Source organism: Rhinolophus sinicus, chromosome 3, assembly GCF_057876585.1.
Source record: "Rhinolophus sinicus isolate RSI-liver-muscle chromosome 3, RSI-T2T, whole genome shotgun sequence".
Classification (NCBI taxonomy): Eukaryota; Metazoa; Chordata; class Mammalia; order Chiroptera; family Rhinolophidae; genus Rhinolophus; species Rhinolophus sinicus.
The window spans coordinates 81,470,382-81,489,448 of NC_142503.1; the positions used below are offsets into that span (position 1 = coordinate 81,470,382).

The 19,067-nt window shown below is 39.2% G+C and overlaps 1 protein-coding gene and 1 long non-coding RNA gene across 2 annotated transcripts in view; one reads left to right on the forward strand and one right to left on the reverse strand.

Moving 5' to 3' along the window:
- Positions 1-880: 880 nt before the first annotated feature.
- The window catches only part of HSD17B4 (hydroxysteroid 17-beta dehydrogenase 4), an 85,579-nt gene continuing 67,392 nt past the window's right edge, over positions 881-19,067 (forward strand). Inside the window, exons 1-3 of the mRNA XM_019746537.3 lie at positions 881-1,370; positions 5,988-6,041; positions 18,940-19,047. Of these exons, the coding sequence (XP_019602096.3) occupies positions 1,067-1,370; positions 5,988-6,041; positions 18,940-19,047 (466 nt within the window). The 5' untranslated portion in view covers positions 881-1,066. The remainder of the gene's footprint in view (positions 1,371-5,987; positions 6,042-18,939; positions 19,048-19,067) is intronic.
- Positions 17,110-17,596, reverse strand: LOC141570667 (uncharacterized). The gene is made up of 2 exons (XR_012494961.2): positions 17,508-17,596; positions 17,110-17,317 (listed from the first exon to the last, which is right to left on the reverse strand). It is a non-coding gene; the product is annotated as an uncharacterized LOC141570667 (long non-coding RNA).

Here is a 19,067-nt window from a genome sequence, read left to right on the forward strand (position 1 = left end):
TTATTAAATGATTACCATCTGGGAGGGGGGGCAGTTGGCTCAGTTGGTTAGAGCACAGTGCTCTTAACACCAAGGTCACCTGTTTGAGTGCTACATGGACCAGTGAGCTGTGCCCTTCACAACTAGATTGAAAACAATGACTTGACTTGGAGCTGATGGGTCCTGGAAAAACACACACAATATTCCCCAATAAAATTAAAAGAAAAAAAAAATGTTTACCATCCGACTGAATCGCTCTGGAGGACCTTACTGTTCATCTGTAAATATGTGTCTACCACCTATAGATGTTAATAAATGTCAAATGAACTACATATAACTGTTTCAACGCACAAAACAAAAAATCATTTAGGAGGACTTGTTGAATTTTTTTTTTTTTTTTTTTTTTTTTTTGGTCTCCTGAGATTCTATTTTGGGCAGCCAGCGTTGGGGGCCAGGATTCTGCATTTTTGATAGTTCCCAGTTGATTTTCAGGTAGGAGGTCCAGGGATTACATTCTGAGAAATCTTTACCCATGGGTAAGGGTGCCATTTCTTCTTAGGGGCTATTTTTTTAGGAAAGATAAGCTATTTTATTTAGAAAGTATAACATGGTTGATAAAGATAGATCATTTTAATGTCTCCAAATTCTATTAAGGTATTCTCCAAATGCGTTATTAAAAAAGATTAAAAAAATAAAACTGACATTTGTTTACATATCTTTTATTTATTTATTTATTTATTTATTGTATTTTTTTTTTTAATTAAAGCTTATTGGGGTGACAATTGTTAGTAAAGTTACATAGATTTCAGGTGTACAATTCTGCAATACATCATCTATATATCACATTGTGTGTTTACCAGAGTCAGTTCTCTTTCCGTCACCATATACCGGATCCTCTTAGGGGCTATTTTTGAAGCTATTTAAGGATAGAGGCTACATCCTATTTCTCTAAGCTAGCACCTGAATCAAGAAAACGCTTGTTGACTGAGTGACAAAACGATGGTTGAAAGCATAAACGCAAGGTACCAAGTCAGCCATTTCACCACACAGGTCCCAGCAGCTCCCATTACTACTTTTTGAAGCAGAAATGACCTTTCTAGATAAGTTCTTATGCAGGCTGTCCTCCCGACTGGAAGCACGGCCGGACTACATTCCCCAGAGGGCCGAGGGATACCCGCGCAGGCGCACTTGGAAAACTACGGCGTCCGTCTCCTTCCCAGAAACTAATAGGTCACTCGCACTCCGCCTCCGCCACTGCCGGCCTCTTCCCTATCCGCAGTCTGAGCTCCGAGGATTCCGCCAGCGGGTGTGCGCGTCGGTGAAGACCGAACTCATGGCCTTGCCGCTGAGATTTGATGGGCGGGTAGTACTCGTCACCGGTGCAGGGGGAGGTGAGCATGCGAAGGATGGAGGGCGGGCGCCTGCCTCGCTCTCACGCAGCGAGTCCCCCTTTCGGGCAGGGGATACACGCGCAGTCGCAGCTGCGGTCCCAGCGTTGGGGGCTGTGGGAAGCAGTGGAGGTGGGGTAGGAAGCGGCTTGGGGAGCGAGTCATGGGACCTGGTGGGGCGACCTGGGAGGATGTAGAGCAGCGGTTCGCGGGGCGCTTGTGGAGGGAGAGGTGGGGCTGGTCAGCCTTGAGTGGGGTGGGGGGCTAGAAACACCTAGTCACACAGCCAGGTGCAGCCCGCTTACCCGCCTCCCCTGTGGGAGCCTCCCGCGGGCCCCGGCCTTGCATGAGTGGAGAGGCTGGGCTCTGGGTGGCAGGACTGGGTAAAAGGTCTAGTGACGCTGGTCTGTGCATGCGTATCAGCTGGGACTCTTCCTACCTGCAGACTCTCAGGCTTCTCTCAAGTCTTTTAAAGGTTGTGGGAAGGCTGACGGGAGGTTGAAATTACCCGCCCCGCCCGCCCCCTTCCCGAGGTAGAGCTATCAGTTCCTTGTCTTTGAAAAGTCATCTATTTAGTGTTTCTTTCTTCTCCTGGGTGATTTTAAGTTCTCTGATTTTTCGTTCCGGGGAGGCAGGTCTTTAAACGGAGCATCTAAAGTCCACGTTGGAGTTTCTGGTATGCTTATCAAGCCAAGCACTGTACAGTAGTCCCCCGGTTTCAGTTACCCTTGGCTCAAAAATATTAAATGGAAAATTCTAGAAATAGACAATTTATAAGTTTTAAACTGTGCACTGTTCTGAGTAGCATGATGAAATCTTGAGCAGTGGTTCTGTCCCGCTTGGGACGTGAATTATCCCTTTCTACCACATATCCATGCCGTATATGCTAGCCGCTTGTTGGTCACTTAGCTCTGCCAGCTGGGGTGGTATGACAGTGCTTGTGTTCAGTGCCTACCTCGTTCACCTCACTTCATCTCATCCGATAGGCATTGTATCAGCTCACATAGTCACAAGAAGGGTGAGACCAGCATGATTAAGATATTTTGAGAGAGACCACATTCACATAACTTTCATTACAGTATATTGTTCTAATTGTTCTATTTTATTATTAGTTGTTAATCTCTTACTGTGCCTAATGTATAAATTCAACTTTATCATATGTAGGTATATATAGGAAAAAACATAGTATGCATCGGGTTGGGTACTGTCCAAGGTTTCAGGCATCACCTGGGGATTGTGGAACATATCTCTAGAGGGTCAGTGGGGAGCTACTGTATTCAAAGTCTGCTGGTGTCTTGGCAAGGGTTGGAAACTCAAACACCTAGGGGGTCGGGCAGGTGATAGAGGAATAAAATGGGAGTGGGGTGGGGACAGTAGAAACTGCCACGCAGACACATTTCTGAAGTGGGCCAGATTTTAGTGGGCCAGATTTTATATTTCAGGAGAAGCAAAATGAAGATTTGTTAGGTGAAATAACCCTATGTTTAAAGGACAAAAAAGTTAAAGCAAGCTACTCAACACCCACACCAATGTTCTGTTGTGAGGTTTTACACTATGTCCCCCCCAGCAGGTGACCTCTGTAATGTCCACGTGCAGGGATCTTGACCTTAGGCGCTTTTGATTCCCCACTGGTAGTGCCTTATACTTAGAATAGACTTAATGCGTGATTAATTTGAATTATGTATTAAAAGTCACAATAGTGGAATTGTCAGTTAATGCATATGTATTTTTACATCTCCATTGATAAAATGGATTCTAATGCTGTCTTTCTGAAAACACTTTTAGTATTAAACACTTTTAGTATTAATTAATTATACTCATAGCTATATTTATTCTAAAATGATATGCTTTTGGAAAAACATTCGGTTTACACTTTGCTTTTAATGGAAATAATTAAGTGATGTACTCACTGTTTTAAACCTCTTTTGACAGTGAGTGATTCACAGTATGAAATACATTTTGCATCAGGACCCAGTATGCACAAATACCATCTATATTTGAAACAGATTCATGACATGGTAATAGTAAGTGAAGTAGACTCTGAGCTATTCTGTTTCATTAAATACATGCAGATTACAACCCACTAAATTGATTTTGTGAAACATTAATGAGTTGTGACAAGACAATTATGAACTTAGCACTTCCTGTTCATAAACTGGTTCATATTTTAAAGAGCCCTGCAGACTTTCCATTGTCTGGATTATTATACAGTTGCTAGCTATTGGACTTGAATTCTGATCTGAGGGGGGAATATAATTTTGTAGTGAAATTGAGACTATCAACAATTTTGCCATGATTGGTAGTATAACAGGGGAATTTGCATTTATTAGCTGGCTCTACTGGTTGTTGGGCATGTAACTCTGTGAGATTGATGAAGTTGGGCAATGGGAGGAGGAAGTCTGGCCGGTTTGAATTTTACGTGGTTGTAAGGTAGCAAATTGTAGATCTAGAGATAATGAGAGTGTGTGAATAGTTGGAGGTTCTGAAGTCAGAGGAGAGATTTTGAAGTCATTTGAATTCTTTGATTGGTAAAGCCAGAAAGTGAAATATTTTCACTGGTAAAAATATTTTCATTGGTAAAGCCAGAAAGTGAAAATAGTGAAGCTATTTTCTCAGGGGCTCTCTGGTAACTTCAAGTAGAGATGAGTCTAAACTACTGAAAGGAAACTGAACAAGCAGTTTGAGAAAAGAATCAACTGAGATTTGCCAGTGCTAAAGATTTTAAGGTCAATAAAAAAAAAATAAGGAACTGGAGGAGAGAGGGTGAATGACAATGAATTTAGGTGTGAGAGAGTTAAGACAGGATTTAAGAGAGGACTAGGACAAAAGGGAGGCTCTTGGAAATAACTTGTGCATTTTGACTGTAAAGCTGTGCTAGGCATTTTGGGGGAATGCAAAGGAGTGAGGTATTCAATGTCAGCCTTCAGGGACCTTCTAGTTTAATTGGGGAGGCAGACTAATGCACATAAACTATTTAAATAATGTTTATATAAGAACAGATATAGAAAAATGGAAGGAACCTTACCAATCTGTTAATGGGCTAGTTGTGTTGGAGGGAAAAAGAGGAGACTCTACTTTTTACTTTATATACTACAGATTGTGTGCAGTTTGTATGGGCCTGTATGATAAAGGTAGATCACTTCCGTCCCCCCGGAGAGCCAGTTGTTCACAATCTTAGCTGTAGCGGGTGCAGCTGACTGGCCCATGTGGGAATCCAACCGGAGACCTTGGCGTTAGGAGCACCGTGCTCCAACCATGTGAGCCACTGGGCCGGCCCACTTCTGTATCTTTTGAGAGAATTGTATACCTTGGTTTTAAGTTGAGACAATTCTCTGATTAACTTAGGTCAATCTCCTTTAGAGATCTACCCCATTCCTTTTGTCTGATGATTTTTCTACTGTGTTACCATAATTTTTTGCATTCTAGTCGTGAGTATTTGATTTCTCTAAAAATCCTATGTTTAGAACAAGCGCTTCATACTTGATCTGATGAAATATGAGAAGGCTTGAATTATTGTATTGGCTAAATTCTCTCATATTCAGAGTGTATTAAATTGAAAAATAAATTATTTGGTGATATCTTTAGTTTATATTTTGGGTTCTTTTTTAGAAGAGCCTGATAATTTAGCCATCTCAATTTGTTATTTGTATACTTATTTATCAGTTAATTTAAATTAAATTTAAACTACCAATTAAATTTGTCAATTAATTAATATACATTTTAAAAATGGGTACATGTCAAAATAATTTAAACAATATAAAGTAAGCCTTCCACCCTTGGTTGCTGGTCACAGTTTTGTTCCCCAGAGATAACCACTAATTGCCTGTCTTTTATATATTCTTACTGAGATTTGGTGCCTGTAAAACTTACATAGGTATATATCCATTTTTGGATATGTAAATTTACACCATATACCTTTGAATTGGAATTAAAAATTTAATTAGTGTTTAATAACTGTGTTTGGTGATTGTGTAGTTGGAGTCAGTGCAGTATATAGAAATCACTAGATATTTGAAGCAGGAAAGGATTTAACATGGCTAGTTGAATTTTAGGCAATTCCTCTTGGGATGACTTTTGGAACAATACAGAAGTGGTGCATTAGGGGAGCCATAACTTGTGAGGCGGCCATTTAAACTGCTACAGCCCAAATAGTCACTGGACATCAGTAGAGAATGGAAGCTGCCATCCAGAGATTAGGGAGCTAGATCAAGAAGTTGCCACTAAATCTACTGTTTCTTAATACCTAGGAAGCTTCAGGAAGTCAGCTTCTTCACCAACAGCAGCAGCTAGAAGTCACGGGAAGGTGGCTTGTGTCTCATTTCCACTTTCCAGATTTCATGCAAATGCATTTAATGGTGGAATCCAGTTCACATCTACCATCCTAGCAGCTAGGTAGAATGGTAGGAAATGATAGGTAAAATAGGTGGAAAATACAGTTTTAAGCATTCCAACTTGCACGTAGAAAAGGGTGAGAGAGGTTGAGAGTACCAGTGAAGACTCTACCATTGAAGTGTAATCAATTACTCATCAGTTATTTTAAAATAAGCATTGAGTTGAGTCGACCAAAACAATTATGCTGACATTTGCTCAACTTTCTGATTATTTTGTTTTTTTTATTAGGACTGGGCCGAGCCTATGCCCTGGCTTTTGCAGAAAGAGGTGCATCAGTTGTTGGTAAGTTGATATATTTTTCATTTTAATCAGTAGCTGGTAGCTAAAGTACTATAGTCTCATAAGCCAGCCACCTTTGTCTTTACATCAAATAATTTGTCAAGGTCAAATTTCATCAGAAATTTTTTCTTCTGCTTGCAAAAATATTTCCCTCTTGAGGCTGACTTTACAACTTACTTTTTCAAGTAAACTAGTTTCACAGAATTTGCAACTTAACAGAATTGATAAGATGGGAAGGCATTCTTTATATAAAAGGAAATTCTTGCATTTGGTATATTGTGGATTATAATTTTTTGCGCTAGAAGGCTGGTACAAGATGAATCCCTGTAAGTGTAATGATAAGAGTAAGAAATAAGTACATTTTGAGAACTGTAATTTTGGAGTCAGGGACTCTAAAGTGTATTTTTTTTTTTTTTTTTAATCTCTTTGATCAAAAATTTTCAAATGGAAGCTTTTTACAATGTGTTTTTCTTTAATTGAAGGGGGTGATTTGGAAAATGCTGTATCCCAAAGGTGGGAAGTTTTAGTAATCTAAATGGTTTGGACTGGTCTGATATACTTGGCAGTTGGTGTGGACGCATCAGATTTGTCTAAGCCTTTGTGGAGGATAACAACGCTCAGTGTAGGATAGGTGGGTAGGGTAGATGTTATGGCCCAGTATTTTATTAGTGTCTTTCCTGGGATGAAATTATTGGCTCCACAATGATCTCCCAATCCCAGCTTTTCTACATCTTAACTAGGGAGTACACAGAGACAAATTTTTCCCGATTCGTTTATGGAGACATATCTAACAAAAGAGTGTGCATGCAACCAAATTTTCTACATAAAGAAGACCTGGGCCGGCCCGGTGGCTCAGGCAGTTAGAGCTCCATGCTCCTACCTCCAAAGGCTGCCAGTTCGATTCCCACGTGGCCCAGTGGTCTCTCAATCACAAGGTTGCCAGTTCAATTCCTCGAGTCCCGCAAGGGATGGTGGGCTCCGCCCCCTGCAACTAAGATGGAACACAGCACCTTGAGCTGAGCTGCCACTGAGCTCCCGGATGGCTCAGTTAGTTGGAGTGCATCCTCTCAACCACAAGGTTGCAGGTTCGACTCCCGCAAGGGATGGTGGGCTGCGCCCCCTGCAACTAGCAATGGCAACTGGACCTGGAGCTGAGCTGCGCCCTCCACAACTAAGACTAAGGGAACAACAACTTGAAGCTGAACGGCACCTCCACAACTAAGATTGAAAGGACAACAACTTGACTTGGGAAAAAAAAAAAAAAGTCCTGGAAGTACACACTGTTCCCCAATAAAGTCCTGTTCCCCTTAAAAAAAAAAAAAAAAGGAGACCTAAGCAGGACAGTACGTACACTCTTCTTCGTCAGTGTGGATGTGTAACTTAACAGAAGGGACACAGAGACATTTCTTGTATAACATCATAACCACTGTGTTAATCCAGTTTGCTTTGGCAAGGACAGATTTTGACATTGTGGCATTTGGCTAGAGGGTGTATAGTTTAGATCGTCTTTGTCAGATTTTTCCAAGAATATTTCACATGTTGTTACTGTTGTTGTTTTTTTCTTTAGTTTCTTTTTTGTATTGCAATTTATTTCTGAATAATTTTCCCTTGTAACTTTATTTTCTCCCTTTCTTCCGCCCCCTCCCACCTCCCACTCTGGTTCAAGCCGTTGTTTCTCAGTCTAGTTGTGTAGGACACAGCTCCCTGGCCCATGCTGGTATTATGAGCCTTGCGCTCCCCACCCCCGGCTGAGGCAGTCGGTTGCCGGTTGTGGATTGGCGCTCACAGAAGCCCACGGCAGCACACGCTGGCTGCGGGCCACTCACACTGGCCACTGGCCGCTCACGGTGGCCCACAGTAGCATTCAGCAGCTGGCGGCAGCTTGTGCCAATCTCTGGCTGCTCATGGCAGCCCAACTTCAGGGAGAGCTGTTGTTCACAATCTTTCATGTAGAGGGTGCAGCTCACTGGCCCATGTAGAAATCCAACCAGTGACCTCAGGCAGGCGACCTCGGTGTTAGAAACATGGCGCTCCAACCACCTGAGCCACCGGGCTGGCTCCCCTTATAACTTTATTTATATTTTTTCCATTCAATTCTGTAAGTTCAAGGAACTCGTTTTATCTTCTGAATCTTCTAAAGGGCCTAGAATATTGCTTTATGCTAAAAAGGTCCTTTCTTGGTTGGTTCTTTTATTGTTTGACATAGACTCTTTTGGAGGGGGTAGGAGCTGGTGTGTTTTTGAGTTTGGTTGAGTAAATTTCTGTTCTTTTTTTGTTGTGACTAAGCTATAATATTAGTTTATAACCTTGTTTTATAAAATTTACAGCAGTGTGTGTTTGTAGGGATCAGTGTTCCTGTATTTATCTGTTACCTTTGAATTTGTTTAATTCAGAAGCAGAGTTTCTGAGTTCCAACGAGAAGGTAAACGGACAGTGTGTCTGTTTATTTTGTCATTGCCAAAGGTATTTGGCAATACCTTTGGTATTGCAGCAAGTGCTGGTGAAAGTCTAAGAAGGCAGAAAATTTGTATCTTAGAAAATTATTTGCCAAACGCCGCTGAAGAGCCAGATTTAGTTTAGTTTAGGGGAGAAGTCAGTCTGTGTGAAACTGCAGAACTTTTGGCTATTTTCTACTGTTTTTCAGTCTGTTACCTACCTGTGAACTTTCTAGGCCACCAATGGGTTGTGTTCTTTCGTAACTACCACTAGCTTTTTTAACTACTTTAGCTTTTTTAAAACATGGATGGAAACCCTGCTTTGAGATTGCATCACATGTACTAACATTGCTCCTCTCTTAATTTTTGTTTTGCTCAGCATTTTTTTTAACCTGAGTAAGCAAAAAAAAAAAAGGAAAGATAGGCTGTTATGACATCAAAGTAACTTGTTTGTGGAAAAGTGATTAATCAGATAAACGTAGGACGAGCTCACAGGCCAGTATGAAGTAAGACCTTAAGAAGTAGAGTAACTTGTTTCTCATATAAGTCAACTATTGCTGGGTTATACGGGTTAACAAACCTATTTAAATGGCCAGCAATAATAAAGGATTATTTCATGCTTGCATGACCTTTAAACTTCTGGTTAGCGGTGTCTCAGCTTTGTGTGTCTTCCTAATTTCGTGATCCCAGCTGAAGGAGCAGGTTCCATCTGGGATATTGCTAATCTTGGGACAAAGGGAAAATAACAGTGGATCTACTTGGTGGCTTTTAAAACTGTTCAGAAGTGGCATGCCACTTTCATTGGCCAAAGGAAATCAGGGGCCAAGCCCACAATTAAGGGTGTCACTTAAGGTATTCTCTAACTTCATGTTAATGTGATTGCTTTGTTTTAGATTCCATAATGTAAAGCATTATGAGAGATTTAAATCTGGGGAGAACTGCTAAGCCTTTGGCTGATAATTATAATAAGGGACGTTTGGTTTTGTATAAATCACATCTTTCAGGAACTGTTTGCACATATCTGAAGTAAATACTGGGAATGGAATAGTTTTCAGGTTTACTACATAGGTGAGCCATATGCAGTTCTCTGAATATTAAGTTTTGTCTTGAGGGTATGAACGCAAAGAAGATTGAAGTATTCCATCAAAAAGAACCTTTTCTTTGACAGTAAGAAAGGCAGAAAGTTTTCTATTCTTGAACTGAAGAAGTAACACCTTTGGATAATTGAAATTACAATTTTTTAAAGTAAGATTGACATTATTTATTTTCTATGCTGTAGTTATATAATTACTGGTAAAGATGAGTCTTTTCTTTTTTTTTTTAAAAAAAAGTAAAGATCAGACTTAAGTTCCTGTGTTCTGATGCCAGAGCCTGTGTATTTAACTTACTGTGTGATCCTGACAGCCAGAAGGTGAACTGTAGTGGGGAAAGTGAATTGCCTTTGAAATTAAGTCAGGCTTCAATTCCTGACTTTGCTGCCTATTAGTACATTCGTATGTTTCTGAATATCAGTAGCTACTTTACCTAATTTCCAGGATTATTATGGTGGGGATTAAATGACATAAAAAAAATTAAAGTCTTTTGTAAAGGGAAAAGAAAGGAGCCAGTGCTACCGTGTTTCCCCGAAAATAAGACCTAGCCGGACCATCAGCTCTAATGCATCTTTTGGAGCAAAAATTAATGTAAGACCCGGTTTTATTTTCGGGGAAACATGGTAGGCTCTGTGCTCGTGAACTGGGTATGTCAAAGGGAGCCTGAAGTATTGTTCACTCAGGGGGCATCCAGACCCTCTTAAATTACACTTGATTTTTTTTTTATTGACACTTAAAGAAAAGGGCCTGCCTTAGGCATTGATGTTTTCTCTTCAAGTGTAAACATAGTGCTTTGCTTAGTAATGAATCAAGACATATGGGGGGTGCCAAGGGGTGCCAGAAACAAGTGGACACTTGGGTCTGCATTGCTCAAGCAGCAGTTCGCCATAATCAGAAGTGTCTGGACACTGATGGTAACCACTTTGAGCACCTCTTATAATTGCAGAAGTCAAATGTGACTTGTATTCATCTTTTGTTATCAGTATGTATTATTACAATTTTAGTAATTTTTTCCTTTCTTAAAATGTGTATACATTTTTTTGGCACCCTATGTGTATGCTGACTGAGTGGATAAGTTAAACTTATATGACACAAGAAGAAAGATTACAAGAAAGCACGTGTGGATTCTAGCTTATAATAATGAGCTGTATGTACAGTGCCCATATCTTCCCCAGGTAGGTACATTGTGGTTCATCATATTATTTACTCTTCCTGTGCATGCTTGTAATTTTACATTGGGAAAAAACACACACAGCAAAACAAAACAAAACAGAAGTAGAGGCAGAGAGACCTGTGAAGTTATTGCAGTAATCCACATAAAAGATGGTGGTGATTTAGACAGGTGGTAGGGAAGTAGGTGATGCAGTGAGTTTAAATTCTGGATATATTGAAGGTAGATATGGCAGGATTTGCTGATTTGCTGAGGTGGGTTGTAAGGGAAAGAGAAGGATAGAGTGGCCGTTTACTAGGTTAGGAAAGACTGAAGAAGCACCAGATTGGCAGAGAGGACACATTCCTATTAGACTTTGATACGGCAGTGGGATACAGGACTCTGTATTTGGGGGGGCATGTTGAAGCTGTGGTAAATCTGAATATTCTCAGTTTATAGATGGTATTTAAAGCTAGGAGACTGGATCAGATTACCTAGAGGGTGAATACAGATACACATAATTCTAGGACTGAACTCTGGACGATCAGTCCTCATTTTCAGTTTCTTGTCTCTTGAAGGATACCTTTAATGCCTTCTTGTTGTTGAGACAAAGGAAATCAATTCAAAGGACCTAATTTAACACAGTGCTCTCTAAACTACCACCACATTTTAGAGTCTTTCAGGTATTTAGATTCATATACGGCCATCGTGGGAAAGATTTCTCACGCACTAATGTGATTGTGTTTTTCTCCTCAATAGTGAAAGTGGTGTGGCAACACTGTGTTTCCCCCTTTTTCCTTGACTGTCAAGAGGCTTAAGGGTAAACCTGACACTGTCCTCAGCAAGAGTAGCTACTATTAGCCTCTGCTGGTTCAGTAGGCTTGTCTTTCCCGGACAAAGCATTTTGTTACTTTTTCCATTCTTTAATAGTCCTTACGCATGTATTGTATATTTAAGTCACTTTAGATACTTTTGGCAGTGGTCAGGGCATAACAGAATACAGGAAGAAATCCTCATTGGGCCCACAGCTCTAAAATCAACGCAATGATTCTTCCTGTTATTGTTTGCTGTGGGAAACTTACCAAAATGGAGAAAAGGCATAAATATAGAAACTAGAAATGTCTGGAAGGACATACAAGAAATAGCTAATAGTAGTTATCTATGGGCGAGATTAGGGGAGGGCAAGTGAAAAAAAAGGACTTTTTTGTGTCTGTATGGTTTGAATTTCTTAAAAACAAAAAAAGTAAATAACTTTTCCCAAAGATAAATATATTTATAACATAATATTGCCCTTATCTTTTTCTACACTTCTTGGGTTACTCAGTACAAAGGATGTTACTTATATAATCAACACACATAAAAATCATTCTGATTTTGTAGACTTGGAAGCATCATTTCACTTTGGAAATAAAAAATAGTTTATAGCTATGTCATTGGTAATAGATCTGACTCATTTGTGACAAACCCTTGAAATGAATAACTATATGAACACAAACATATGTAAAGGTAGTTACAAAGCACTCTTCAAATATAAAGCGTTATAACATGATTATTCTTGATAATTTAGTGGGAAGTTGGAAACTGCTATATGAGCAATTTCCTGCATTGAGCTTCAGCAAAAAGAAAGAACTACCCATAGTAAACTGAAGCAGTAAAGTGAGGCTAGACTTCAAGGGATCTTGAAAGTTAGGGAGCGAATAATAGGATTCCACTGCTGATTTTGAGCTAGGGAATGACGTAGTATAGAGGCTGCTATAGGGCCAGAACTCTAGCAGCAGGCCGCTGCCAGCCTGGAGAAGTTAAGATGGGAGGCAGAGACTACCTGTGAGGCAACTGCAGTAATCTGGGCATGAAATGCTAGAATAGGAAAGACATGGCGATAAACCATTCCTCAAAAGAACTGGAAACTCCTCAGCGAACAAACTGTCAACCCTAAGAGCCCTTAGCAATGAGCACAGTGCTGGATCTAGAGTGGGAACACAACAAACATTTGAAGAACTATAATGAAATTGTTGACAAGGCCTTATGACTCAGTGACGTGCTGTTCAGAAATGGAAGAAAGGAAAGTGCCTGGGAGATATCTCACCCAGCAGAGAAGTGGTGCTGAGAAGGTGGGACAGTTTGAGGAAGATGATGACCAGTTTGAGCTGCATTTTTTTTCTGTGCAAACTGAAAGTGAGATATATATTCCCTCAGTTTATATAGCAGCCTGGACACCTGGAGACCCTAAGCCTGTTTCGTGCTATATAGTCTTTGGAGCCTGTAGTCATAGAAAGCTGGGATGAAGGACAGAGGGAAAGAATAAGAAAGCCAGCTTCTGAGAGCAAAGACCTGTACATCAAATAGGATTACTGAAGACAAATCCAGATATCTCAACATGGTTTACATAACAAAACAGTGAACTCATCAAGGAATATTAATGCTCAGATATTACCTCTTTCTCTCTCAACATTTCAATAAAGGAATTTATGATTTGCAACACATATGACAAATAATAAAAATCTTTTATAAATACGAGACACTTAAAAAACTGTAAGAAACATAAACACCGTAAGTAAAATGTGATTTCAACTGGCAAAACGATAAGAAATATAAATGAAGGCTTTACAAATATATCACATTTTGGGATATTTTAATGGGTTCAGCTGAAAAGACTCTTGTGTTGAATTAACGTCATCTTACAATTTTTACTACCTATTTTAAAGTTATTTGTTTGAGTGGGCTGGCTGTTTTGTCCTTTCCTCTATATCCTCATCAAACAAATGTGATTTTTGTTGTTGTTTTATGGAAATAGTTATGTTCTTTTTAGGATAAAAGAAAACTTGCTTTAGCATTAGAGGAGCAGAATGGCATTGTAGTAGGTCCAGGTTCTAGTGCGGATTTTGCCGTTTGGGGCCTGGGGCAAGCTACCTAACCTTTCCCAGACTGTCCTCATCAGTGAAAGTAGGAACAAACTGTTCATGTCAAGCTCCTAAAAAGCTGTGTGGAGCTCAAATGCAGCAGTGTAAGGTGGTGATGGTATTTAAAAAATACATATTATTATTAGAATTTTAGAGATACATTTAAGCGGTAACAGTGTCTCATACCGTAAGTATGAATACTTTCCACTTGTATACAATTGCAAAATCTTTTAACATTGTTGCAATCTAAACCTTTCAGCATGTAACCAGTGCTTTTCTAGTTGAGGTTGTAATCCCTATAATTTAGCTCTGGTGATAGTGGGGTGAATGAATGGGGTCAGTATTAATTTAGAGACTTGTTTTAAATACATCTATTCTGATACTGTTTCACTACACATTATTGACCCAATCAATTCCTTATCCCAGCTTCAATGCTTACCTGTTTGTTTGCACTTTGAACAATTTCCACTTGGGGGTGGTGTTTCATTGCACAATTGAATAGGACTTAAATACTGCATTTGTCAATTTGCTTTTGAATTTTACCTTGGTTGGTTAAAAAGAGTCTTAAAAGACTGCATGTCTTAAAATCTTGATATTTTTTACTGGTCGTTTGATGTCATTTGAATAATTACACAGAAATGAATAATTAATAGGAATTTAATATTGAATCTTACTACATTTTTATCTCTTGACGGATAATGTAAATCTCTTTCTATAATTTTGTGTGTTCACAGCATTTTTCACTTGCAGTAAGACTGATAAGACTATATTGTTAGAAAAAATATATCCCAGTCTACATTTTGAAAAACTTATTTCCTTAAAAAATAAATTAAGTAAAAACACATTGATTTAGCTAATTTTAAATGTAGCTAGGCATTTACTTTTTCTCTGTATCTTCCCTTTATCCCCTTTACGACCCAATCCCACTTGCAACCCTCATCCCAATCCAACAAAAAGAGATCCATTCTTCAGAAGAAAAAAAAATATTTCTCAGGTGTGGTAGTCATCAACTTGGAAATATTAAAAGAGACTATAAATTTTAGTATATCCCACCATGCCATTTATTTAGTAATTTTTTGTTATACTCCTAAAAATCTATGCAATAACCCTACAGAAATGATCATTTTGCAATACAAATTAACTTTTGTCCCAAGCACTTTTTTCTCCAAGACAAGCAGATAAGTAAACTTTATATAATCAAGTTTCTGGGACTGTTCATCAAGTCAGTTCCTTAATTTCAGAAAGCCAAAGCAAAGCGAAGCATACTGACCTACATTGCTTCTTTAGTTCTTTCAGCTGTTGTTTAAACTGTAGAAATTTTTCATTATTTTGAAAGTCTGCATCAGAATTCTTATTCTGTAAAGCCAAAAATTTCTTCTCCACTAATAATTTTAGATGTGGATTTTTTTGTTGTTGTTGTATTGGGGAATATTGGGGAACAGTGTGTTTCTCCAGGGCCCATCAGCTCCAAGTCATTGTCCTTCAGTCTAGTTGTGGAGGGTGCATCTCAGCTCCAAGTCCAGTTGTCATCTTCAGTCTTTAGTTGCAGGGGGCACAGCCCACCATCCCATGTGGGAATTGAACAGGCAACCTTGTTAAAAGCTCGCGCTCTAACCAACTGAGCCATCCGCCCGCCCCTCCGGGAGCTCAGTGGCAGCTCTTTGTCTTCAATCTAGTTGTGGAGGGCGCAGCTCACTGGCCCATGTGGGAATCGAACTGGCAACCCGCTAACCAACTGAACCATCTGGCCTCCCAGATCTGGTATTTTTTCTGGATGCTTTTCTTTTACATGATTCATCGCAGACTGCACAGCCTTTGCATAATGGTTCAGTTTCCGATCCATCATAGCAAATTCAACCATTGCCTTGTCTATACTGTATTCACTACTCACGTCAATCTGAGTTTCCACAAATCCCAAAGCAACAGTAGAAGCTGTGTCCATTCCAGAGCTGATGCAGGATTGGAAGTTTTTAAAGAAGAGAGCAAATTCTACACCGCTGAATGTTCTAAAACCAGTTGAACCTGAGTTTGAACTGTGACACCCTACATCTTGAAATTATTACCTGGTTGCCCGACCCAGCTCCGTCTGGCTGCACCCTGATTTCCTACACCCAGAGCCCAACTCTTTCTCAAGTGTTTTTCTTAAATTCTGTGTTTTTCAGTTTACTTGGCTTTGATCTATGTATCTTATCATTCATTTTTGCTTGTTATTTTATAAATTTTATCTTAAATTATTGTGTGAATTAACTTTATTTGTCCCTATTATTTAGTTATGTTGGCCTTTATATACTTTATGGTAAAACTTATTGTGCATTATTTTATTCATCACATACTGAACTTTCAATATGTCATAAGCTCTTTAAGATGCACCATTCCTATACACCTATGTGTTCCTTTGTAGATTTTCTTGCAAATAGTAAATGTTCAATTAATGTTTATATCTGTATGATTAGATATAGGGAGATGCTATATGGTAAGTGTGGTCAGTTGTTAAACGTACAAAGATGGTGTCATGGTATAAGTTAGTGACTGAACACATTAGTTCTGTATGTAATTTTTGACGTCTTTTAACAGGTTTTATTTCTTTCATCATAGACCATGAAGTAGTATGTTTTATGAAAATTTACAAGTGTGCTTCTCTAATAGTTTAATATCATGCTTGTTTTTATTTAATCACCATTCTTGTTATCATAAGCTTTCTCAACATGGAGAAGATATTTCACATTGTATGTTTAATCTTTTTTTTTTTAATTGCAGTAAGAACAGTTGATATGAGATCTATTCTCTTAACAAATTTGTAAGTGTACAGTAGTCCCCCTTCTGCATGGTTTTACTTTCCGTGGTTTCAGTTACCTGTGGTCAGCCACAGTCTGAAAGTATTAAGTGGAAAATTTCAGAAATAAACAATTCATGAGTTTCAGATTGTGTGCCATATTGAGGTGATGAAATCTTGTGCTGTCCCCTGGCAATCATCCCTTTGTCCAGTGTATGCACTGCCTGCCCCTGGGTCACTTAGTAGCCATTTGGGTTATTAGATTGACTCTCAAGGTATCTTAGTCCTTACGTTCAAGTAACCTTTATTTTACTTAATAACAGCCCCAAAGCACAACATTAGTGATGCTGGCAATTCGGATATGCCAAAGGGAAGCCATAAAATACTTCCTTTAAGTGAAAAGGTATGTAAGTATAGGAAAAAATATAGGCATACACACACACACACACACACACACACACACACACACACACACAATTGACCCTTGAACAAAGTGGGGGTTATAGGGGCACCAACCTTCTACACAGTCGAAAATCCACATGTAACTTTTGACTCCTCCAGAACTTACCTAGTAATATCCTACTGTTGACTGGAAGCCTTACAAATAATATAAACAGTTGATTAACATTTATTTTGTATGTTATATATATTATGTACTATATTCTTACAATAAAGTAAGCTAGAGAAAGCATGTTACTAAGAAAATCATAAGGAAGAGAAAAGGCAATTAACAGTATTTATTGAAAAAAATCCGCAGATACGTGGACCTGCACAATTCAGACCCCTGTTGTCCCAAGGTCCAACTTGGAACAGGGTTCTGTATTCTTTGCAGTTTCGGGAATCCACTGGGGGTCTTGGAACGTAGTCCTCACAGATAATATACAGCCCAGTATTATTAACTGTAGGCACGCACTGTGTTGTACAGCAGATCTGTAGAAGTGATTCATTTGGCGTGATTGAAACCATGCCCATATATTCGTGACTCCCCATTTCCTCCTCCCCCAGTCTCTGGCAACCACCATTGTACTCCCTGATCTTACGAGTTTGACTATTTTAGATACTTTCATGTAAGTGGATTCATGCAATATTTGGCCTTCAGTGACTGGCTTATTTCACTTACCGTAATATCTTCAAGGTTTACCCATGTTGTTGCATATTGCAGAATTTCTTTTTTAGCGTTGAATAATATTCCAGTGTATGTAGGTACCACATTTTCTTTAGCCGTTCATCCTTCGATGTACATTTAGGTTATTTCACATTGTAATGAAGAGCGGGGAAAAGAAAGGGGAGGAGCACATGCTAGAGAGGGATTAATTTGTTTAGCAATATGCAGTAGCAAATGACAAAGGCAATTAAAGGAAAGGCAATTACAGAAGGTAAAGGTGGTTAAGACAAAATATATATATAGCAGAGAAGCTCACCAAACTGGGGGAAAACAGCACTGGAACAGTCAGAAATCAAAACCTTGTCAGGTCTGCGGCTGGAAAAGCTGAGACATCTCCCACTGCTGCTCGCTAGTTCTCTAGAATGCTGGAATGATGATAAATCACCAAGGACGAATGACAAAAATCCCAAATGACACTGCCAACTGAGGTCTGTCTTATATATTTTCTCAGATGTACCTTAGAGCCCAGCTTCTTGTTCCTGCCTCTCCCTCCAGGAATGGCCAGTTCCGGGAGGGTTCGGCAGTTACTAGGTATGATAACAATATTGCTTATCCGGCTGAAGGGCTAGTTTGGACAAGCAATATCTACTGTTTCTGCTTGGGGCCATCGGCCCAAGGCCTTCCAAAGCCTGGCAACGTGTCTGTCACGTCATCCTGATACAACTCAGCTACTTCTTCACTTCATCTGCTGATGTGGGCGAAACAGACGGAAAAGCAACCTCATCTCATATCTCCCCTGCTCGGAAGGATGAGACCAAAGCGGGGAATTCTCTCAACCCCTGATCAAGAATTCTTTTAACCCTAAGCTAGCCATCACCTCACTTGCAGTAATAGAAAAAAGCTAATAGACAAAACTTAATATCAGCCAATCAATGAAGGCAAATTTTCCTCAACATCTTTCCTACACACGTTCTGGCTGTTGTCAGTAGTGCTGCAATGAACACTGGGGTGCTAATATTTCTCTGAGATCCTGATTTCAATTCTTTAGAATAAATGCCCAGAAGTGGGATTGCTGGATCATATGGCAATTCTGTTTTTAATTCTTTTTGTTTGTTTTTAGTTTTTTGAGGCACCTCCATACTGTTTTCTTGTGTGTTTAATCTTCATTGTTTTTTGCTAAAAGCGGGTTGAATCATGTTCTTCTTTACAAAAAAGAAAACAACAATGCAAAGTTAAAAATTTTGTTTAAATAGTTTTGCTCTTCATATCTACATTTAAAGCAAAGAGGCATGTTTTGAATATGTATATCTCATGCTGCGTTTAGTAAGATGGGGGTAGGGTAGGAGGGAATTGGGCAGATGACTAAAGAAATACACTAATAGAATTTAATTTCAACTCATGATGACTGTCTAGAAATGAATTCATGCTTGTTTGTTTTTCATTACAGTGAATGATTTAGGAGGGGACTTCAAGGGATTTGGTAAAGGTTCCTCAGCTGCTGATAAGGTTGTTGAAGAAATAAGAAGGAAAGGCGGAAAAGCAGTGGCCAACTATGGTATGATATTTGAGACAACT